The 25,473-nt window shown below is 41.4% G+C and overlaps 1 protein-coding gene across 1 annotated transcript; it reads right to left on the bottom strand.

Moving 5' to 3' along the window:
* Positions 1 to 699: 699 nt before the first annotated feature.
* egln1a (egl-9 family hypoxia-inducible factor 1a) lies at positions 700 to 24,582 on the bottom strand. The gene is made up of 5 exons (XM_046070850.1): positions 23,555 to 24,582; positions 11,134 to 11,253; positions 1,512 to 1,648; positions 1,357 to 1,424; positions 700 to 1,277 (listed from the first exon to the last, which is right to left on the bottom strand). Exons 1-5 carry the CDS (start codon positions 24,263 to 24,265, stop codon positions 1,222 to 1,224), a joined length of 1,092 nt encoding a protein of 363 aa, XP_045926806.1. The 5' UTR covers positions 24,266 to 24,582; the 3' UTR covers positions 700 to 1,221.
* Positions 24,583 to 25,473: the final 891 nt, after the last annotated feature.

Genomic DNA, 25,473 nt, shown 5'->3' with positions numbered 1-25,473 from the left:
TTTACAGAATATATATTAATATTTTAAAACTTAAAACTAAGTAACTAACATTCTAACAACGTACATGCAAGCCTTAAATTAAGAGATTATCTTGGAAGAGGAATGCATTGGTTTTAAAATGTTTCAGATTATGGACTCACTTTATCAGAGCACTGATGTGTTATCTAATGCAGAAAGTGTAAACATAAAGCCACTAAATTAAATACTGGTTGATTGTGTCATTTACCACTAGATCACTATACTAAAACTTTTAAATCATTACTGGCACTGACTAAAATAGTTAATCAAATTAATTAATTTTAGGAGTAGGCTCTAGTACAGACAATTCCAGAAATCACACTGATAGGGGTAGAAAAAGTAGAATTTGTTGATTGTTATCCTGAAGCTAAGTATGTATTTTTTCCCTCACCAAGTCTAAAGAATTTTTTTTTATTTTATTTATCCTGGTGTCCAGAATATGAGAAACAATAAAAGGTGCATTACACTGTACGCCTGCAGAGGGCAGCATGAAACTGCAGTGCAAACAGGACTGCGCCTGTCCTTAAACCACAAGTCATATGTACAGTATGTAGACTATGTTGTCCTTAAATGAGTGTCAAACAAGTTCTTTTCTTTGGGAGTAGGAGGAACAAGGCCACAAATGAGAGACTTGGCATCTATTGAGCTGCAAATGAATGAATTTAAACTAAGACCAACTCATTTCTGTCAGAAAAATGGTGTTTTTAATTCAGATCGTTCCTCATATTATTGCAAACAAGCACATTTTGCCATACAGTAGCTTATAAGAGCTGATTCCATGTGAAAAGCATAACACATTAAGCATATGCAGAACACTGTACCTTTAAGGAATTAACTGTGAAAACCAATATGCAATAGATTCACTCTATTGCAAGCTTAATTCCTGTTTGAAGTCATTTTCTGATGTCTGCTGTAACGTAAGCATTCTCCACCAAAGAGATGAAAGGAAAAAACAAAACAAAAACACAATCCCTTTCAGTACAATGTCATGACATTCAAGGTCCGCTGTGTTGCCCTGGTGTGCTGGAAATGAACAGAAATCACTGTATTTGACTGTTTTGTCTCCATAAGCATGGATATACCACACATTCAAGCAAAAGTCTGCAGTTTTGCCATGTAAAACACACACGCACATGCGCTCTATAGGCCACTTTCGTAGGACCGAGCACTTAATGGCCGTTTGTAGGGGAAGCAGGCTTCCCATTAGCTGGGATCTGATGGTTTGCCGAGCTCAACCTTTACTCCTTTTTCTCCTGCACCTGCACACAAAGAGAAAATTAAAACACACTCTATGGGCCTGAAACAACAGGACTGTGTAGTCTGTACATCAAAACCTACCCGTTAAGTATTTTTCTTTAGCTCTGGCTCGCTCATCTGCGTCAAAATACCACACCGTGATGGCATACCTGTGGAGACAGAATTAGAACCATGAGTCACTTCCACACAGGCCCGATCATCTGAGCTTGTGAGCTTGGAGAGACTTGGATGCTGACCTGGTGGCGAAGGCGGGCTGAACCTCGTGAGGGTTCCGTCTATCTGACCAGAACAGCAGCAGACGGTCAAATTTGGGCTCTATGTCGGCAAACTGGGCCTTTCCTTCTGGGAAGATTCGAAGAAGGCCACCGTGTTCCTGGAAGGGCAGAATAAGGAGAAACAACCCCGTCATGTATACAAATCAGGACAAAGCAACTGCAGGAAGGTAAAGAGAGACTGTAGGAAGCAAACACTAAGTGAAGCCTCTGCAGTGATCACGTTCGTGGGTGTAAATCCTATCGTGTTCATCCAGATTCAAAGGTAAACATTCAGATTAGGCCTCCTAAAAACTGCATTTATTAGTAATAAAAGATCCACTTAAATATATTTCTTATCTTCTAGGCTTTTTAAAATCATCAACATAGGACGACAATGGTAAGGAAAGGGTTGTCTGACTCCTCGGGCTAGGAGGAAAGCTCAGGATCGGAAGCAGCAGCGGGGGACGGCTTTCCTGTGCAGGGATAGGAAGAATAACCCACAGGAAAACTGCTCTGGCTGGATAAAGGACCTGGAGAGTGGAAAAGCAGATTGCTGCAAGCGTGCCGTTTAAACTTTCACACAGCTGATATGATAGGCCCCTCTCTTCACACGCGAACTAGCAGAGCAAAAACGGTTCACACCCTTTGTTGGTGGAGTAATGCTTTCCCATTTATACTACTTTGAATGAGGGGGAATGCCGGTGGTGTGATAAAACTAAATAAAGCACAATAGAGTTAAAGAAGACAGGAGAAGTGTGTTCCCCCCCCCGCAACACATGAGCAGCTCAAGGACTGCTGATTGTAACAGTTATTCGACTGCACGTACAACCACATTGGTAGTAACATTCAGTGTGCGGGCCTGGTGATGTATGGATTAGAGTGAACACAGGATGCCTGCAGAACATGACCTTCTGACCCACATCAAGCTACTGTATTTTAAAACTCTGCAATCAAACGTATGTATCCCAAAATGGACACCGACTTACTACAATAATTCTGAGCAGCACTGATCTGCAGTGTAGTCATTTAGGTGGGAACTGGTTTTGACATCACCGCAGGTTTTATTTTTTATAAGAGAACACTGCTGTGGCACTGGATGCAAAGCATGTTATCGCAGCCATAACATTATGACCACCTGCCTAATATTGTGTAGGTCCCCCCTTTGCCGCCTAAACAGCCCTGACCTGTCAAGGCATGGACTCCACTAGACCTCTGAAGGTGTGCTGTGGTTTCTGGCACCAAGACGTTAGCAGCAGATCCTTTAAGGCCTTAAGCTGCGAGGTGGGACCTCCGTGGATCGGACTTATTTGTCCAGCACATCCCACAGATGCTCGATTGAATTGAGATCTGGGGAATTGGGAGGCCAAGTCAACACCTTGAACTCATTAGTTTATCAAGCCATCCCTGAACCATTTTTGCTTTGTGGCAGAGCGCATTATCCTGCTGAAAGAGGCCACTGCCATCAGGGAATACCCATTGTCTGCAACTATGCTTAGGGAGATGGTACGTGTCAAAGTAACATCCACATGAATGGCAGGACCCAAGGTTTCCCAGCAGAACACTGCCCAAAGCATCACACTGCCTCCGCCGGCTTGTCTTCTTCCAATAGTACAGTCTGATGGCATGTGTTCCCCAGGTATGCAACGCACATGCACCCAGCCACCCACGTGATGTAAAAGAAAACGTGATCCTTTAGACCAGGCCGTGGTCCAATTCTGATGATCACGTGCCCATTGGAGGTGCTTTCGGCAGTGAAGTGACATGAGCACCCTGACTGGCCTGCGACTGTTCTGACACCTTTCCATCAGAACCAGCATTCATTTTTCAGCAATTTGATCTATAGTTGTAGTTCTCTGCTGGACCACATGGGCCAGCCTCCGCTCCCTAAGTGCTTCATTGAGCCTTGGTCACCCATGACCCTGTCGCCGGTTCACCACCTTTCCTTCCTTGGAACACTTTTGATAAGTATTGACCACTGCAGACCGGGAACAGCCCGTCTAGCCATTACTGCTTCAAACATCATCTTGGAGGACAAAATGTTCACTTTCTGCCAAAATATCTCACCCACTGACAGGTGCCATGGTGACGAGATAATCAGTGTTATTCACTTCATATTGTAATGTTATAATGTTATAGTTGATTGACGTGCGTGTGTATATATATTTTGTTATATACTATACTTATATATTATACTATACCATATTATATTTGATATTGTATTCCATTATATTGCTAAATATTGCTACATGTTACACCATATACTGCTGTACATATTTTATGCTATATTAGGTTAATAATTTACATTTGCACTATATTCTTTTTTATACTACCATTACTTAATCATATCGTGTGCACTGTACATACACTTGCTGACTCTGCTGGTATTAATCACACTACCTTTTAATTTAGTCTTCAAGTTTGTATTTTTGTATTTTTCCTCTTCTTATTTTAGTTTTATATACCATATTATTATTTAATTATTTTGACTTTCATTATTTATCTGTACTTACTGCTGTCCCTGTGCTGCTGCGACAACCGGATTTCCTCGCTGGGGATCAATAAAGATTTATCTTAATCTGCAATAGCCATTCATTTGTTTTTACATCTATTAATTATCTCATAGGTTTGATTGTTAATGTGCAGTCAAATAACCTACCTACACAGGAGGGATTCACAGGAAACAACGCAGACATGTTATCCCAGAGTTACTGTGCCCCGCTGTTTACTGTGCACTCTCCTACAGCTGTAGCACGGCTAGATTAAGTCAGTGAAAATGCAAACCCAACATTTCCTCTTGGATCTAGTCAAAAGCATTCAACTGGAAAAACAAAGGGCAGCTTTTATTGTGAAGAAGCCAGGAAACGCAATGTACTTGTCACAGTGGTGGTGCTGATTGTGACTGTTCTGATAGACTGAATCTATAGACAAATATATAAATATCTATATGTAATATTTCTAAATTGACAGATATTTTCTGCATTTTTCTGTCAGAGGAGTTTTAAATAGTAATGAAACAACTGCAGGCGACAGGCTGGACATCCAACTCAACCAACCAGGCAACCGACTCCTGTTACTCCTGCTGTACTTGGAAAGGCACTTTCCATGCACAGCATGAAATATGATCGCAGTTGCTATTATTGACTATGAGTGTCATCAAATCAACCAGGACTGAAATCTTAAGGACGATAACTGTAACATCCACTTCCCATTATTTCAAGGTTTCAGATTCAGTGGACTGTGCATTGTACCTGCAATATCTTCTTTTTGAAAATGACAGAAAAGACAAGCCCTTTGAGGCAAATTTGTGATTTGGGACTGTATACATACAATTACATGGCAACAATCTTATCTGGACATACATATATTGCAAGTTCATGCACATTTACTTCAGTACTAGTAGACTATGAAAGTTCTGCAAAGTGCTACTGCCCACACCCAGAACTGTAGACAGTTATGAAAAGACCAGTATTAAGATCATTAAGAGAAATGCTGAGTTGCGTTTCTAGTGGGTGGAGGAACCAGCGATGGAACAACATTACAGCTTTTAATGTCTGACACCCTGTCTAAGTTAAACACATAAAATCCAGTCAAACCTGACACCCCCATCCCCGCTGAGAGCACTTTTCACAAAACGAAGTCACATGGGCTACTCACAGATAACAGTAAGAATGTTTATCATGCACAGCAAAGTTTCTTATAAATCTGGAGGGCTCATACTTGTGTAATCTTTGTTGACACTTTATTTAATGTTCAACTGTTGGTAAATTCAGATGGACTATGAGATAGAGACAATCACTGCAACTTCCTCACTATGTAAGATGTAGATTTGATTATGTAAAAATCGTTTATCTTCAATTTAAGTCATGTCATGTGATAGTGTTAAGGCTGGACAGTTATGACAGGAATGGTGACTACTGATTGCTGAACACTGTAATCGTGACTGTTAAAGGTGTGAATGTGCCTGCATGTTTCGACAGTGTCAGCTCTGATAGAGATGCCTCTCGTCCAATGCATGCTGGGAAAGGCTCCCAGCCCCTGCAACCTTGAGCAAGACAAGCAGTTTAGAAAATAATTGGATGGATATTATACATCTTAGTGCAGCAAAAATGTTATGCATTGCACTTTTGCATCTTAAAATACAGCATTTTATTCCACTCTTTTCAGTGCAGTGTTTCATAAAATATCAGCAGTTACAGAGTATCCATATTTACACATTTAAACATTGAATAGCTTTTATTTTTTGGGTGGGGGTGCAGAAGCCTTAAAACATACTGTGCACAGAATCTGTTCTTTTAACACTGAGCAAAGTATTTCCAGTTGCTGATTCCTTTCCTGCCACGTTGATTTTTGCTTCCACCAGAAGGGCTCCAGAGTGCGACCAAAATTTTTTTTGCTCACACTGATGCACCTAACATTTCGCAGGACAATTTCTTGTCACCCGCATCTCTATTTGTGTGCATTTTTTATTCCCCAAAGCTCATTAAAGTAAATCAAAAGCAGAGAAGGGGCACTTGATTTATACTCCAGCGGTGATTAAACGCTGATACCACGCACAGACACCAATGCACGGGTTGGTGTCTGTGTTGCTCTGCAATTACACCGTCAAATTGCTAGTTGACGGAAAGGTTTCTATGTTCCAGTGCGTTGATTACTGCCGATGAGCCAGCTAACATCCGGTTTAGCCCTCCGCTAACTTGAATGGGGGTAAAATAATGATTGTGCTTTGGACTTTCCAAATGTTATCAGACCTAATGGATCAAATTGTGACAGAAACGAGTCATTTCGCAGGGGGTAGTGATGCTCAAAAGAAAGTATCCACCATATAATACTAGCCTCAAAGCACTGACCAGAAAGCACTTCCTGGCAGCTTGGAGGAAATGCGATGCTACTAAGCCGACCAATCGCTTTTTGTGATTTTGCCATTTTTGCGGTCTGCGTCGCTGCCACATGTAGTTTTTCGGGAGGTGCATGTCAATTACCTGTACGTGTTTCTGTTTACCACCATTTAAATAACTATTAATGTGCACGGAAAATGATAGACAGAATATACAGTTATGGTGCTAAAGGTGCTGTAATTTCTGCTCCTAAAGGTCCATTCTGGACAAAATGGGACTCATGTTCGCTAAGCAACGGAAATCAGAGACTGTTGTGCCACATTGTTACAGAGGGGTCAGGTGTTCTAAGCTGCCAGCACAAGGCTCTGGCAAGATGAGAGGAGGTGGAGGTGTTTTACATTGATGATGCTTGGTGCTCAAACCAAACCATTTTATTATCTTGTTGCCGCTGTTTAGATTCATCCCAGACACAAATTTCAAAAAATGCACAGCAGAATGTTCTGGGTGTCTATGTGTCTGTTTTCATAGTTTTCACGTGACGTCGGGAGTCGTGGTGTGAGCCGCTATGTTGGTCTGTTGTTTTGCCCTCCAAGTCACCGCGCATGTCACGTGACTGACAACTGAATTTACAGTCATTGGCCAATTTATTAGGTACACCTTGCTAGTACCGGGTTCTAACTTCATATTCTGACCCTACCATCTGAATGTCACAGCTGAAATCGAGACTCATCCGACCAGGCAACGTTTTTCCAGTCGTCCATTGTCCAATTTTGGTGAGCTTTTATGAATTGTAGCCTCAGTTTCCTGTTCTTAGCTAACAGGGGTGGCCGGTGATTGTATATAAATAACTGTATATATTGTTGTATTTCATTTTATTTATGTTACCATATTTTAATACCCATTTCATTACCCGTTACGTTTTGTGTATGCAGCATGAATGGACTACAAACTTTCTTTTCGTTATACAACCTTGTGTTGTAAAATGATAAATAAACTACCTTGTGCCTTCTGATTATTAAGCATTGATACTTTGTTAAATTATTTTATACAATTATATACAAGGAACTGCATATTGAAATATTATATATAAATGCTTGACTTACAGTATTACGTTTTTTTTTTCAAAATTATTTTGCATAGCAGTGAAGCAGTTGAGGCGACATGTTGATGAAAATTGGGGGTAAATAACTGGAACATTCCAAAGCAATGTCATTCTCTCATGGAGCCCCTGTATCCAGGCAACCCACATTCTAAAAAAGACAGCTCAACACAAGCCTCATAAACAGCCAATCAGAAACCAGGGTTCTATAACATGGCTTATTTGAATCACTGAAGCCTGTGCACGAACATCCCAATAAAAATCATCCAACAGTTTAGTTCATTAGCATTAAGGGCAGTATCAACAGGAACAGACTAAGTATACACAAACAGGCAAAAACTGTATTAAGCAAGTGCTGCGGCATACACAGGATAGATAATATAATGCAAAACACTGCTACACAAGTGGGGCACAGGTTAGGCTGAATGCCACTTATCAGCATCTGCTGAAGAGGTGTAGCATGGTAACAACACTTTGATGTGCATGTTTTCATAGCAATATGAGACACCTAATATACCCCAAAGAGGCCAAGTCATCCGAGCCCAATTTGCAGGTACATTGGTCACAAAAGAAACTTACTGTACCTACTGGTTATGTAATCTTGTTGTGTATGTCAAGGGAGGGCATCTTGAAAATCATGATAACAAATGCAAAACAAACTGGGTAAACAAAGAGGAACAAGCAGTCAACCGGGACATGATGGACATGCAGTACGTCTGTGGGCTGCAATATACTCAACCTCGGTAATAGTGTTTACAATGGTGAACTGTTAAATTGGGTGTTATTTTGTCTACACTCCCACAGCAGAAGACAGGTGCCTAACTTGCATATTGCTTGTTTGATGACACATAAAAATTGTCATCCTAGGTTTCGTATGATGTGGCCAGAAGACAGACAGACAGGCAAAGCATAATTTCCTATAATAAGTAATTTTCATGGGCAGATCTGGAAGTCAAATATTTGAGGAAGTCTGAAAGAAAATCTCTCGTCTACTTGTGTCACGAGCTCTTCAGAGAAGAATGAAAGGTTGGCAATTTCTGTCAGTCAGGGATGAGCAGCCAGAACGTTTGCAGCAGGCTAGCAGCTGCGTTTTGGCATTGAGGTGCCCTCAAATACTGAATTAACACTAACATTGATAAGTTAGGTCATGTGAGGTGATTATTGCATTCTCCTGGATGCCCATTCTTAAGACCAATTTATACTTCTGTGTCAAGTCTGCGCCGAAGCCATGTCATCTTGAGTATTTATACTTGTGCGTTGGTTTCTGTCATTTCACTGGGATTGTGACGCTCTAAAAAAAATTGTATCCACCATTTTACAGCCGCTGGTTTGGCCACTAGTAAAGTTGGCTTCAAAGTTGACTTCCTGGGGGCTTGAAGGAAATGCGATGCTACCAAGCCAACTAATTAAACTTTTTGTGGTCTGCGTTACCGCAACGTATAGTTAGATTTTTGGGGAGGTGCGTGTCAGGAATACAGTTGAGATGCTACAATGAATGTTGTTTCAGCAATACTGGACAGCTTTGGCTGGTCTCAGTAAGCTGAGTATATATTGCCTAGTGCACAATATAAGATGAACAGTAAAAGTTGTCAGGTTATGGTCACTCAAATCTAATGGAGGTATTTTTCAGGTGTACAGTACTTCTGCAAATTGATGAACAACTACTCGTAACTGCGACACTTAGCTACGACGCTGTTGAATTTAGAGCTGGCCCGAATGTCATTGGAGCTTCGACGCTTCGATAGTAATTAAGAGTGAATAATCAAAGGTTCACCTCTGCAGCAATTGTAAAATTAATAAACGCCATAACTTTCACACTACTGCTGTCACTCAGTTTAAAGTGCTCACACACAGCTGAGGGCTTCATTTTGTTTTCCCTCTGATGTGAACTGGAGCGTTACATTCACTGCTATTGGCGGAGGTCAGGCGCACGAAAAAAAAACTTCAAATCTCATAATTGAAAATCTAATGTGTACCCAACGGTCGAATATTCGGGTCCAGCCCTATTTGAATTATGAACATTTACGGAGGGAAATTAAACCATCAATAGCTGTCACAGAGCCTGGTGTCCAGGGACCTGGTAAACCTACAGCCAAAAAGCAAAAACGTTACTGCCGAACCCGGAGGAGCGAGGAATGAAGCAGAGATAGATTTCTTTGAATAGGCAGCCAAGAGCGCAGATGCACAAACCCCCTACCTCAGAATTTAACAGAACACAAACTCAGCATTCACAATGTCTCAGTCTTAGCTGACAACACTCCTGTGAATTATGGCAAAAGACACTCTGTTTACCAACACCTGAAGCAACACAACAGCAAGATCCTGCCCGCAAATTGCAATTACAGTTGTTCCTGTCCACATAATATACAAGGCAGTAAAACGTATCAGCAATGCACTGGAAATAGATGACTGTAGCGATCAAATGATTCCATCATTTCAACTGCTCTGCCGAGTTAGTTGCCACCCTCAAAGAAATGTTTGAATTTGTTGATATGAAGTACCCAACTTGCTGCGCCATGTCCAAAAACATAGTTTGAGTATACTTCCTGCAAATACCAGACTGGCCAACACCTGGCCAGCTGTGTGCAGCTACTTCTTGTCAATGGGACTGGATGGGACGCAAGGAGAGACTTCCTCAGTTTCTAAAAATACCGTGGAGCAATACCTTGAGAAGTGGTTCAATGTCGCCAAAACTTGATATCTGTACATTCTCCAGTATTTCAATCTCAAGAAAAAAAAAACAAACAAAAAAAAAACAGGAAATAAACTACTGGCACCTGACCACAACTGTATCTGCCCTTCAAATGGAAGACACTTTGACATGGATGAGCTCTACAACGAGTCCTGTCTTCTGAAAGAGGTCTTGCCTCACCTTGAGTCACACAATTACCCTGCAGGCAAGCTTTGGGCACAAGCCTTGAAAAGCAGATTTGCTTTCCCTCAGTATGTCAAGTTGCTGTCCTTTGTCTTGAGCATCCCCTTAAGCAACACATACTCCAAGCAGGTGTTCTCCATAATGAAAGGACATTTTAGCATTGAGTTTTGACTTTCACGCATTTTACCGTTCGTTGTAACTCAAAGTAACGTACTGGAGGCCACGCCCACCACAGCCATGTGACCATGCTCACTCCCGACTTTCCTGGCCCGAATTTTACCCATTGCCATCTGGTCACCCTACTCCACTCTACTCACATGAATTTTACGTATTCGCTCCATTTGTGTCACCCAGTGCGAATTCAAGGAACAATATATGTGTAGAAGGTAGCATGGGGGCACTCTTCTCCGTGACTGGGTGTGGCTGGATTAGCAGGATCTTTAATGGGATTATAAACAGGGAGAGTGGACGAACAGCACGTACTGACACATAACCTCTACCACTGACTCTGCTCGGGTGTGGCGTGTGGAATAAAGCAGGATGGAGGGTGACGACCCTGCCATGGAAACAAGAACTGTGCTGACTCTGCTTGTGACTGAAAGCCCAACAGGAATATGAAGACCAGACACATGGCCATTATGCAAGTCATTTTGTTTTCATTGTTATTTCAGCGATTATTTGGCAAAGTTATTTGGCAACAAAGCATATTAGAAAAAATACAATTTCAAGTTCAAATTGAAATAATCATCATCTAGTACTAATGAACAGCATTTCCTCCACACATCACTCACATACCTTGGCACTCCAATCTTTATTAAGGTAATATATGCATGTGACACACCGCCCATCGCCGTTTGGGTTATCCACATGGCGCACATATCCTGTCCCGTTTCCAGGGTAACACGCCACCATTGCCTGAAGACAGGAAGATGTAAAAGCATGATTAGTAAAAGCAGATATGCATACAATGTTTAGATCTCTTAAACATGTCAACAGAAGTGCTGCATGAAAATAAAAAAGAAAGAGTCAGGGTTGCATTAAAATGATGTGTGTTAGTGCAAATGCAACGGCCAGCGTGGCTCCAGTCAGTCAGGACTGGGCCTGTAAAAGCAGCTCCGTGATTCGGATGCAGCAGACGGTCTTGGCACAGCCTGATGGCATTGTCCTTGCCTCACCTGCACCAAGACTGACAGCGGCTGCTTACAACATAGCTGCCTCATTGTAAACTTTAAACTAGTGAGAAAATAAACCGGAGATATCATGCTGCACGTCAACTTCCCCTCGCCTTTTCCTGCTCTATTAAGACTCGCATGATCTGCTTGGGTGTTGGCAGTGAACCCCTATGAGCTCTTGTAAACTTCTTGTTGTAAACAGCGAACGAACGAACGCACTCATACACCGCAGAAAGTCCCTCGGGAATAAGACACACACAAGTGAGGACTCGCACATTGCCGGGGCAGACTGTGAGAAAAAAACATGTGCTTTCTTCTCCCATGGTAGCGCCAGGATTCTCCAAGTTAAATTTAAGACTTTAAGACCTTTATAATACCACCAAGGATGAAATTTAATGCCAATTTCAGTGTTGTATAATGGAAAATCTGTATGAATTTTAAGCCTGAGAAAATTCCTCCTCAAAGTTACCTGAATTTAATAAAATATTTATTATGATACTCACATTCATATTTCATACACTATAGCTTTCTGGGGTGTGTTTGTACTCTGATAACATAAAATGAATCAAGGACGTCACTTTGTGTTGAAAAGTGGTGGGGACATAGGGGTACAGATTAGGGGTGTGACGATACACTTAGCTCACATGCACGATGCACAATATTGGGTTCATTAGAACAAGACAAGAAGATATTTCAACACTATTTTGACGAAATATTCAATGCTGATATAAATGGGGGTCTGGGGGTCCTCCCCTAGAAAATTTCTAGCATTAAACACTTAATTTCCTGCATTCTGGAGACATTTTCTGAAAATTCAGGTGACATTTCAAACAGAATCTAATGCAGTAATCTGTTACTGTTTTTGGACATGCACATTTGTTTATTTTACATTGCACTGCATATTTTCTTATTGTGCAAATAAACCTTTCTCAAAACATTTTCATTTGTTTGTTCGTTTCTTTGCAACATTTCTTATTGCAGGCCATTTTTCAGAACATATTTAACAAATGCTTTTAAAAAAGTGATGGGAGACATGTCCCCAGCGTCCCCAGTGTAAAGTAAATGTGTAAATGAATACATATTTGTTGCACTAAGAACACTTACAAATACACTGTGCAGTTTGAGTTGTTACAATTAGTTACACCTTGGCTAGACAAGGTAATGTAATATAATATGCCTAGGTGCCAATTGATTCAGTGATTATTAATCCTGTTGTGATTTTGCATCTAAAGACTGCTTGAAATATAGTACAGACTTGAAAGCAGCGGGGATAAAGACTTTTCCCTCCTCCCGGTGATAGGCGCATCTGGGTGATGTAAGTTTAATATGCCTTAGAATGTTGGATGTTTCCATTCCATCCATTAAAGTTACGCTGCAACAGTGGCACAACTCCGACACGGTCCTCATCTCATACACAACTGTCTCTCCGTTGCTGTTGTGATGTTCACTGACCAGGAACCTGCAGCCGGTCTTCCAGCTCCGCTGTTTCATTAGCGCTCACCATAGTGTGCACAAATGCACAGACTTCAGCCCCCATACACCCTGTCTAAGCAGTGATATGAGAAACTAAAGGCTTTCTCCACATTCTTGCACGCACTTGGATCAACATTAACCATAGCAACATTATTATAAACACTCACAGCAGACTAAACTCCTACACTTGGTCTTGTGCCAGGTGAAATAATTTCAGAATTTCTGTGTTTGAATCTTGAAAAGCTATCCTGACCACAGAGAAATGATAGGACACACTATGTATTTCAAAATATCTGGCTTGTAACAGAATCACACCTGTTGGTCAACATACTTCTGGAAAGGCTTACTGTATTTTACTATATGGTAACTGTTTTGCCAAATCTTTGCGTGCAAATTCTTTCCAAGTCTTGCAACACTCAGTGAGTGTAAAAAACAAAAAAAAAAAAAACATGCACATCACACATACGTTGGAGTCTTATTTTCCTGCGGATCTGACCGTAGTTGCTTGCGTCAGTCCACATTGTGCTCACATCTTTTGAGTGATGCAGGTTACCACTGGAATGCACATATCAGGGCCTTCAAAGCCAAAAAACAACAAAACTCCAACATAAGGATGGGGGGCGGGGGGAGTCTTGCTCTGGCTGCACAAACCGACTTATCGATATTTAAAAAAAAAAAATTTAAAAAAAAAATAAAAGGGTGGGTCTCAGAAGAAACGGCTGCTGGGAATCAAGGCGGGTGATTGACAAAAGGGCTTCCTGCCAGTAAGACGTAATAGACTAAGCTTTTCCGTGTGTGTGTGTGAGTGAGAGAGTAAAAGAGAGGAGGGGAGAAAAGGGGAGAGGGGCACAGACAGAGAAAGCAGAGGGGTGGGGCTGGAGCAGGAGGAGGAGTGAACTGCTGTAAACTTTGACTCCTGGCCTCCCTCCAGAGGGAGCAGTATTTAATGGTTGTGCTACGTGCAGAGCGTGAGGAAGGTTGGCTGATCCTTGGCTATGTCACCCCTCCCACCCTTGACTGCTGCAAGGCTGAAGATGGGTAAACACTCTCCGCTAGGAAAAGCGTGTTTGTGTGGATTCAGACATGCGCGGGTGTGTGTGTGGGCTGACTGAAGGTGTGAGAGGCTTGGCACTCAACAAAAACTCGGACACAGCTGTTCCGCCTTTCATTTCCTTCGACTGGACAGCTGTGGAAACCCTATAAAGCTTCATCTACTGCAGGAAGGCTTAACTCCAGCACAATTATGTACCTGATGAATAAGCCATTTGGCAAACTAAGCCTTCTCAAAAACTTAACAAAAGTATTTAATGGGAGTAATAGAGTGTGGATTTTAGCAAAAAGGCAAAATAAAGTAGAAATTAACAAATCACACTGATGCCTTACAGACGGCATAAAAGATAGTATACAAAAATTATCCACAGGAAACACATGCAACTGGAATGCAGATCAGCTAGTATCTGCAAATGCCAATCTTGTATGAAGTGCTATTTAACTCCAGTTTGCCTGTCATGGGATGTGGTCATGTGGCCCCAGCAGGCTGAAACCCAGTAGAAGAGACACCACTTTTGATCAAGCCCTCATTCAGAGAACCACAGATGGCTTTGAGCTAGGACCTTGATGAAAAGTGCAACATGCAGCAGCTACATAGACAGCATCAAGGCGCAGCAGGTTGTACTGACGTGGAGGGAAATCAATCCGCACATGTATGCTAAACCCTAATATTCCCTTTCTTCTATTTTAATATGCCGTTTTCAAAAATTTGCACTTTTACACTGTGGGGGGAGGTGGGGATCTCTTCCCTATCATCTTCACCACTGACCTTTATCCCTGTTTGCGTTTCCTTTCTCCTCAGCTACTTATTCTTTTGCGTTCCTCGTGGCCCTCATTAGGAGGTTGACCTCGCTTGCCGTGCTATATATTTACATTCCACAGGCATGGCTTCAGAGGCAGACTGGCATTTTACAGGCAAAGAGTGACTGAGGGCGAGGTGGAGGTCATCAAACCAGATCACAAGGCCAAATGAAAGCCAAACTTTAGGACACAGATACACATTAAGTGAGCATCATGACATCATAACCACTAACAGTTTGCATCCACTACCAAGCCCCTACATCAGTCATTTAGATAATATATTGTCGTTTTTCTTTAAAAACGAATTTCTTTTCATCAAAACAAGTTTGATGCAATTTCCGGTTAACCGGTTGTGTTCTCGCTGTCCTTTGTGTTCTCTGCTCATTTGGCATACCGACATACATGGTAACAGTCTTGATCACAACTAGGTTTTTGTTGGGCATCTACAATAGTTCAACGTATCTGACTCCATCACTTCATATCTGAGATTATAGACAGAGGATCCCTGTCTGTGTGGGAGAGACTGATCCGTTCCATGCAAGTCGTGCGCTACTGTTTATTTTTCTTTCTCATTCTCACTTTGTCTCAGACAACTGCAACCCAAGCCTGAACTGGATGGGACGTGACAAGCACGAGCAGGACTAACATTATTTATGTGAGGCTAGACCCTCAGGTTTACTAAACTAAAAACACACACCTTTGCTCTTCTAAATGTTGTATTCTACATGTATGCAGTTTGGTTCAAGGATTTGATTGTGTTCTAGTGTTTCCACAGTAGTAATAATGTAAAGTAAAACCGAATGTAAACCAAAAGCTTACATCTACACTGAACAAAATTATAAATGCAACATTTTTGTTTTTGCCCCTATTCATTATGAGCTGAACTCAAAGATTTTCAAGTGGCCTTTTATTGTGGCCCGCACCTGTGAGGTGTATGGATCATCTCGGCAAAGGAGAAGTGCTCACTAACATAGATTTTGACAGATTTGTGAATAATATTTGAGCTCATGATGAATGGGGCCAAAAACAATGTTGCGCTTATAATTTTGTTCAGTGCAGTTCAATTTAATATTAAAAAAATGCTAAGGAGGTTATTAACAGGTTATTACAATAGAAATATTACAGTGATTTCTCCATGGTCTCCATGGTTGAGTGAAATGGGTGATTAAATCAGACATGCAGCTGGTTTGCCAGTCCATGACTTATTCTAATATAACAAGTTATTTAGATAAACAAAATAACTAGTAAGTAAAAGACAGGAGACACAGCAGCTGTTGAAATGGGAAGCGCTTGAACTGACACGGACTTCAATGAGGTCAGTAGAAAACTCCAGTGTGTTTTTTGTGGTGTTTTTGATGTCAAAGTCAGCTAAGAGTTTCCATCCCTTGTCCAAAATGCAAACCTCTTTGCAGTTTTAGGCAGAACAAAAATGTGTGCATGTGAAGGATTCTGTGGAGCCTAGAGACAGCCTCTGTATTTCTGCTTCATACAACCATTTGTGGTACGCTTGTAGTTTTGCCAGGGACCGCAGAATCATAAACAATGAAAATTCCATTATTAAATCTAATGGATTTATAACGCTGTGCCAAGTGGTGCACCAGTGAAGAAACAGCCACGTAGTTGCACATAAGGGTGAATAGGAATTTAGTCAGACAGAAAGGGCAAGCTTCAAAACCTGCCTTCTAACGGCCTATTTATAAAGTGAAGTAAGGGATTAAAAGTACGCTTTTCAATTTTATTATTTGTTATTTGCATGTACTCTATCATTAATCATCACCTTCATTTTGTGGAGCAGAAAGTCACGGCAGATAAGCACTACAAACTCTCCCTGTACTCTATTCATCCTGTCACTCAGGGACGGGTCAGTCTCCGGTATTGCTGGTCCAGTCTAAAATAATTCCTAAACCTCTTGTTTTGCTACCAGAAAAGCTGGAACCAGATGCTTTACATTTTTTGTTTGATAAATTACTCAATTGGGTCTCAAAATTGTTGGTTTATTTTCTGTCATTGATTAATTGAATAATTGTTTCAGCAGCACTACATATCTCACCAGGCATTTTCCTCACATTGCTCATTGCTGCTGGTTTTGGAGGTTTTGAAAGAGGGGAGTTGCTCCATCAAACAACCCCAATCCCAACAGAACTTACGATAATTCTCACCTCGCGTTGACCTGATCACTGTGATACTATCAGTGCATCCTCGGTTCGAGCGCAGATGTGAGCCATGAACTGGGGTGGAGTGAAAAAGGAAAAGCTGCGAGGGGTCTGCTCACTTCACAGAAGAGATGCTTATCCAAACACAAGTACAAACAGTTGGGATGGAGACCTTGTAGTGCAGCCGAGTGTGGGAACCAAGACAGTTTGGGCCCCAGACCCGGATAGTTCACCGTTTTATCTGTCAGACAGTGGTGCTGCCTCCAGAGGAAATCCCTGTTTAAAGTAACAACCTAGTTTATTCTTTTCTTCTTCACGATAGGCTGTAAACAATGGAGGGACATATGCAGCAGTGGCATTACCCTTCACCCTTAACATGTTGCAGCGGAAACACAAGCACAATCTCTGGTATCATTACGCAAATACTCTGAAGGGGATTGTGTAAAGTGGTCGACCTTGTACATTTCAGCACACTCCGCTGGTGTCTCCCAGTGACAAACAAAAGATAAACGCATAGCTGAACTCTGCTCTGAATAGCTGAGCTGCTTAATGCTTCATCTGGACTAAACTCAGTGCTGGGATAACATTACCAGGCTTCTACTCTTACACTCGTCATAAAATCACATAGGATAAAGTTTGATAAAAGGGCATCAGCTCATCTTCAACACGGCCCTGCAATCAGACGGGTGTTGTTGCATTCAGCTAGGAGAGCAGTGATGTTTTATGCAGTGATGTCTTGCTGTCTGGCTGAATAAGCCAAGTGATCTCATTCTGTAATTGGATCAGTCACCGATACTTTCTCTTGCCAGTGGTAGAAGTTCGAGCACAGAAAAAATGATCACTTGAAAAACTGACCATTTTGGTTAAGAAGGGAAGAAGTTGTTGCTTTGGCCACTTTCAACAAAGTAGAGACAGGTAATAAAAGCTCTACAGTATATCAACCATCCCCTCTCTTTGGGGTTTAGAAACACAGTGACAATTATACTTATTAAAATTGGCTAAATGTGATAAATTAATTTATATCTTTCAAAAACATTCTGTATGGAACTAATGCAATACAAACCGTCCTAATCACTTTACAAATTGTTTTTAAATGCACAATTATTTTGATGTCATGCTCCACTCACCATAAATCCTCCCTGTCTTCAACTACAGCTGTGAACATTCAAAAACAGAAGTCCTCTTTCTCAAAGCTCCACTTGGATCAGGGTCAGGTCCTGCATTGACACTCGCAGCATAGTAAACATGTGCTGAAAGTCAGAATAAAATGTATTTAACGGGACTTAATCAAATTCCAGTAAATGCTTCACTTTTGCTTGTAAGTACCTGTGAGATTATGCCTCTTATAAATAATCTGAAACATATTAAAACTATACAACCTGCCACATCCAACATACCGGCCTTCTTTATCACATATACAACGTTAGATTACAATAGCAAATAGTATTTTGGATGGATTACGAAGGAGCTTCAGAAAGGACTGGCTCATACTCGACCATGGACGATGGGTGAGCCTGTGCTCTGACTAACTCCACTATTGGATTAATATTTACTGTATTTGATAAAACAATGAGCAGGAAAAAGGTGGCATGCAAGGTGCTGACTACGACATGCTCGTACTGAAGGCGGAAGGAAGGAGCGGCTCGCACAGCCTATGGCATAATGTACAGCCAGCTCCGACACTCAGAGGTCCGTCAACTCATGACTTCCTCTAACCTGCTTTAAGATTTAGGTCAACGGTCAACTTCCTTATGAAAACACATGTCTACAGTCAATCTGTGACATTACAAATCACGCAACAAATGACTCAGCGTGTAAAAATATAAAAACTAGAGCTGCAACGATTAATCCAATAATCGATTAGTTGTCTCCTAGTAAATTATTGGCCACATTTTGTGATTCTTGGTTAAGAAAAATCATCTCATTCCAGCTTCTTAAATGTGAATATTTTCTGGTTTCATTAATCCTCTATGTCAGTAAACTGAATATCTTTGGGTTGTGGACAAAACAAGACATTTGAGGGCTTTGATTAACATTTTATAGCCTAAACAACTAATCAATTAATCAGGAAAATAATCGACAGAATAATCGACAATGAAAATAATTGTTAGTAAAAAACAGTCGCTTACTGTCATCCACAACGCTGGGGTATAATATGTTTAGGTTAAACTGCTTCTGACAGCTGTTCGCTGCTGTGGGATGGAGTTAAATGGCGTGACAATTGACTTGTATACTAGGGGTGTACATCTTCACTGGTCTCACGATTCGATTACAATTATCAGGTAATTCAACGAAGGTTAAAGTAAAGGGCAACCGGACTTGGTTGAAGATATTGGATAACTATGACCTGGATGACTGAGAATCTTCATAGACAAATTATCAGGTCAACGATCCGATATCTCGATGCATCACCTCAAGGGTGGGAATTTCTTGGCACCTCATAATGATTATGAGTGCTACGATGCGATTGTAAAACGAACAAGATGTATTTCTCACCGTTTAAAGCAAAGTATTTGTAACAATCCAAACAAGTAGGTATTACTGAAATGCATATATTTAATGTTACTTCATATAAATGTAGCTAACTGAATAGCATTATTACTGCATTATTACTGACCTCTACTGCTGGGCGATATGGCCAAAAACATTTCATATCTTTCGATATATATATCTCAGATATGTCAAATAATTATTTCTTTCAAGTTTAAAGGCTGATTTTTGCTCCTGATTGAAAATTGAAGAAACCAGATGGTTAATTATGTGGTTAAACTTTTCTTTATGGTCAGAATGTGACAAACACTTGATGCCAAACAGTGGATCACTTCAAGTCTGAGTTAGAACATTTAAAACTATTATCTTTTTCAACAAATATGATTAATCTTTTTTCAGGCCTCTTAAATAAATATTTTAATAAAAATATTAGGTGCTAATTTGTTTGTGATTCAAATGAATAGAAGCAAATATTTATTGATGATATATTGAACATTCATTATATTGTTGAGGGAAATTATATCATGCCATAATCATCATTATTGTTTTATTGCCCAGCCCTAATCCTGAGATACAAAATGGCATACTAGACAGAGTTAACATGTTTCATGTACAACATACTATAAACTACAACTGTAAATTCTAGCCTTGTGCGCCAGCTGTAAGGAGTATTTATAATAGAGCCTTCGCTTAGTAAGCTACCGTTTTAACATGCTGGACATAGTAACGTTCAGTGGGGAGCAACGAGTCAGTGACAGGACAATCATGCTTCTGCTACAAACTTCATTATATGTTCCCTGATAATGCTGTAATGGCATCAGCGAGCATTCAATATGCTGGAGCTGCAGAGAAACAAATGTCCCGCTGCCTGCGACTTCACACAATGTTATCAGGTGAAAAGGGGAAATGGAAACAATGACATTAAATAACTATTTGGGCAAAATCTTTTCCCTCTATCTGACCCAATGCAAATTGTGCTTACATTGTGTGGTGTCCCTTTGAGCCATTGATACTGGCCGCCTTTTATTTGTGCAAGTCATGCTGATTTTCGCTGGTCACAGTCCAGGCGTGTGTTTGCCAAGGCAACTAGGGCAGTGGGTGAGGAAGTCAAGTTCTCAGCAGAGTTTGACTCAGTGGCGAGCTGTGAGGATCCACTGCACAACCTGACCACTCACTGAAATAATGTGCTTTCTGAAAAAGAAAAAAAAAAAAAAAGTTTCATTTCTCCTAAGACCCAGTGAGGCAGAAATGGACAGAACGAGCAGCCTAAAAATAACAGCGGACAGCAACCAGAGCGCTGTGCCAGCACAGAAAACACAAATATATGAAGCAAGCAAAGGCCACCGGCTTCAATCCAGTGTGTGCTCTTTTACTGAAAGATCTGTGATAACAGTACATTATAAGGTGACAAATACAAAACAGTCAGTGACCTAAGTGTGGTTAGCACAGTGTTCAGGAGGATCGCTTTTACCTGCTTATCCTAATTCTTTTAAGGTACAACTTTGAACTCTCTCTACCCCGACGTTCAACACCAACCATGTTAATATAAATGTGTTGGACATGAACACATGCAAGAAAAACTGCAGCCTCCAAAATGACAAAGTTGATTTACCACCTCACAAAAACAGTGTATCCAAAAACTGATCACTACAAACTTCAAGAATGAAGGATTTATTGTGGAGCTGGTGTTTTAGACTGCGTTGTTTTATCTAGGTGTACCTAATAAACTGGTTTGCATTTCAGAGCACTGGAAAAGGGATTCAGCTTAAATTCTAGTCAGTGAAGTGAAAGTCTACTTCAGAGTATTTCCCCCTAAGAGGGAAGAGTGGAGAGGCTGAGAGCAGCTCATCTCCTCCTGGGGCTGTCTCATGCCACAAGGTCATGGTGACTAGAGAAGAAGAGAAAGAAGAGTTGGAGGTCACACGCAACCCAACAGCTGCGCTGCAGTAAGGTTGACATTGGTAGGCTGCTTACTTTTTACAAAACAACAAACAAAAACAGCATACAGCAGTTAGAAAAGAGTCAGAAATGATCACCAAGGTGTTAGGACAACTTTCAGAAGTACACATGCTGCTCAGGGTCTCAGAGGAACCGGCCTGAAAATGAGACTTCCCATCACGTAAGACGTTTTCTTAGAAAACACGTCTCAGTGAAACAGACGTTGCCCACAGTTTAGTCTCCCAGTCACTGCCAACCTTGAAACAGGCAGGTCTTCTTTGCAACACAGGAACAATCTGTCCCACCAAGTGTGCGTATGTGTGAGATACTGAGCTGAATTTATCACTGCAGCAAAACTCCTTCAGTCTGCAGCCTCTCTACGGCGAGGTCAGAGGCTGCAGTCAGTCCCTGCTGATGATTCAGCAGCAGTTATAAGACTCCATGCTGCCTTCGCGGCTGCAGCACCTTGACACACACACACACACACACACATCCTGTTATTTTTCTATAAGAAGAAAGAGCATAAATTTGTCATGTAACTATACATGCACACTGTTGACAAGTGTGAGCAGGATGTCCGTATTTCGGTGTGTGCGTTTTGCAGCAGCCCGTGTCTATTAGGGCCGCGGCGTGTAATACAGTTTCACACGCGTGAAAACAATGCATTATAATCCAACAGCCCCGCGGAGCTGAAACGATAAGTTGATCAATCAATTAGTCAATCAACAAAGCTAATCTGCTTGTTTTGATAACTGAATTATAATTTAAGTCAGTTACTGTTTTTCTGTGATTGTGGAGTGAATATCTTCGGGATTTTGTGTGGTTGATTGGACAAAAACAAACAATGATGGAGATGTGAACTTGGGATCTACTTTAGGAAACTGTGCTCTTAATCGTTCACTATTTTCTCACATTTAAATCAGATTCTGTCTTTGATTTCAGGTTTTGTTAAAAGAAATCTTTCAGAGGGGTGTTAATTTAACGTTACGGTAATTTTGGAAGCTCTACGTTGTGCTGCTGGTTAACTGCATTGCACTATACTGAGAGGTGTTGTTAATATATTGTCAACACACCCTTTATTTTTTTTTAGCAACAAGGGCAGACTAAATATTAGAACCACCTCTCAAACTAAAGCCTCTAAAATGAGTGTAAAGTTGAATCGACCCCTCTCTAAAGCAGTTTCACTGAAACCGTACCATTATATCCTTTATGAAGGTACGATGTATTGCAGCACTGTTGTATTAAAACTGCATTCATTTCAGCTTATTCGTCCATAATAAACTGAACACTGAGTGCAGACCCTGAAAATTAAATCTGATATTGTGCATTAGAATAGTAATACACCCAGATATGCATTCACTAATATATTGTGAAGAAAATTACTTTTTTTTTTTTTTTTTTTTTTAAATCAAGCAGACTCATGTATTCCAGATAAAACACCTGTGTGTGTGAGTGTGTGTCACATAATTGCAGCCGCTTAACAGCAAATATTAAGGGACTCCTCCTTGCTTCAGGACTTGCTTTTCACTGGACTTTTTTACTGTGACGCTGCTGCAGACACATAATGTACCAAAGCTACACGTTATTGCTTATTAGTTCAAGTATCTGTTTGCTTTATTACAACTGGCTGCACCTGTGTGTACCTTCTGGTGTCTTGTGACGCATTTGTTGTGCAAATGATTTCTTTCTTTTTTTTTTTTTACATGCATACATTTCGGCAAGCCCTGTTGTTTAAAATGCATAAACTGCTTTGTGTTGAGGAAATTCTCTGGGCATTAGCCACGCTTTAACCTGGAGTCAGAAGGAGGTCACTAGTGTCTTACACTTAAAGTCAGGTCTAATTAGCAAACAGCACCGAGATATAGAACCTAATGGTGCCCTGATGACAGAATGGATATGTCTGAAAGCTCCAGGTTTGACCAGCCTTACTGTGACTTTTGCTGAGTGGGTCAGATTCCTGCAAAACTTTCTTTTTATCTGTTAGTATGGACTACTACTGTGTTTTTTTAACCCACAATGTTGTTGGCAGGTGTAAGTCAGCAGACCTGCGGCTCCTGAGGGACAACGGAGCACTGCAAACCACTGCCTTTCAGGTATGACAAATGCTGGTTGTGTGTTTCCACCTGCTGAAATACTTACTTTGGTCCTTCCGTTTATCGTGAAGTTTCCCAGTTTGCCGTTACAGTGTCTTATCAGGTCGTCCATGCGACTCATTAGAAAGCGGATCTTCTCGCAGCCGGCCTCCCTCCCCTCTATCCAAGTGATTTTGTCCCCTCGGATGTCTTTAGTGGAATCGCTTTTTTGGCTGACCAACTGTCCGTCTGTGAACTTGCCAGTTTTGTGCAGGGCTTTGACGTTCTCCAAGATGCCTAGCCCAGTCTCCGCTCCTAAAAAGTTGTCCACCACACAGATGCCGTGCTTGTTCATACAGGGGACTATGTACTCCGTGGCGAGTTTCTGAGGGGTCGAGCTGGTTTGTCCGTTAGGTGTGGCGGTGTTGTTGGACCCCTGCTCTACCGGTCTGTCCCCGGGCCCAGGTGCTTCTGTCTGTGTGGTCTGCGGTAAAGACGCACTGTCCGCCTGATCAGGGCTCGTCTTTTCTCGGCTTGTCTCCGGTGCCTTGTCATCCCCAGACGGCGCAGCCTGCTCGGTCGTCTGTTTGGGAAGCTGCGCCTTGTCCGCCTCCTTGCAAATGAGCTTGTGTTTCTTCCAGTGCTGTTTCTGGTGCTCCTTGCTGCAGTAGAAGGAGCTCCGGCACCTACCGCACTTGAGGAGGTTCTCCATTTTCCCACAAAGTTCACAGTACTGTCGATCTCGCTCCAAATCGCTCTGCTGCTGCTGATTCTCCATGTTTTAGGCTGCAACCGGGTGCGCTGCGCCTTTAAGTCCGATCCTTCACACGCGCACTGCTACCGACAACTTTGGAAACGATCCACTGCCTGTGCCACGCTACACCGAGCGAGACTGAAAATAAGAGTCAGAACCCCGCCATTTTGGGCCACGTATTCCCTCTTCGCATCTTGTATCAGTGAAATATTGCGACAATGTGCGGCCTGGACAGAGCAGACATGGCTGGGTGGAGATCTTCAGGAGGCATATCTGCTCGCTAGCTGTCGGTCCGAACGTAGTGCATGGCGCCGCTCAGTGTGAGCTCAGCCTGTCTGTGGGCCAGCCTGCTCTGACGTTGACAGACAAGCGCCGCCCCCCCTCGCGTTGCCTTCAAGGGCTTTTGGACAGATGACCGCTCATGAAGGGGCTCGAAACACGTGGAGGTAGTTCGATGTCATGTCGCGCATCAGGGCACGTCCTTGCCCGTGAACGCTACAGACCGCCTCTGGTCAATCAATAAAAAAGTGATAAATGTCCTCTTGACTTGACCCGTCGGCCCCAGCCTCATTGATTATCCTCTATAAATCATATTCACAGACATATAGGCAGTGGTTGAAAGCGCATTTACTCAAGTATTATACTTGAGTACAATTGAGGTATTTGTACTTTTCTTGAGCATTTCCATTTTATGCTACTTTATACTTTATCATTGCTATAGATTAAATTACCCAACAGTATAAAATACATAAAATTAACTCCACCAACTAGATACCTCATCACAATACTACTCAGACATTAACACATTAATTGAGACCCCCCACAGACAATGCTTGGAAAAAAGGCACCTGCTCACACACCCTTAGTTTAGGCTACTTGCTTAGTTTTGCTCAATTCCTGGAAGCCTATGGGATCATGATTATGTTATTTGATCCCATAGACACCCATCAGCCTAATTATTATATATATATATATATATATATATATATATATATATATATATATATATATATATATATATATATATATATATATATATATATATATATATGTGTGTCTTAGCTCAATTGACACACACACACACACACACAACCTCCACCTGTCTCGAGGTCTGTCCTATGGCATTTATTAGTTTCTGAATTTGGGAAAGTGGGAAAACTCCCCAAACCTACTGTATCTCTGAACTTTAAATTATGCCAAATTACACGTACACACATGTAGTTTATTCTATG

Source organism: Micropterus dolomieu, linkage group LG15, assembly GCF_021292245.1.
Source record: "Micropterus dolomieu isolate WLL.071019.BEF.003 ecotype Adirondacks linkage group LG15, ASM2129224v1, whole genome shotgun sequence".
Taxonomy (NCBI): Eukaryota; Metazoa; Chordata; class Actinopteri; order Centrarchiformes; family Centrarchidae; genus Micropterus; species Micropterus dolomieu.
This window is presented reverse-complemented; position numbering and strand designations above follow the sequence as displayed.

Coding starts and splice junctions, on each gene's coding strand:
- egln1a (XM_046070850.1), bottom strand. CDS start 24,265: ATGGAGAATCAGCAGCAGCAGAGCGATTTGGAGCGAGATCGACAGTAC. Junction 11,254..23,554: donor CGATAAACGGAAGGACCAAA/GTAAGTATTTCA, acceptor TCCTGTCTTCAG/GCAATGGTGGCGTGTTACCC. Junction 1,649..11,133: donor ATAAAGATTGGAGTGCCAAG/GTATGTGAGTGA, acceptor CTGCCCTTCCAG/GAACACGGTGGCCTTCTTCG.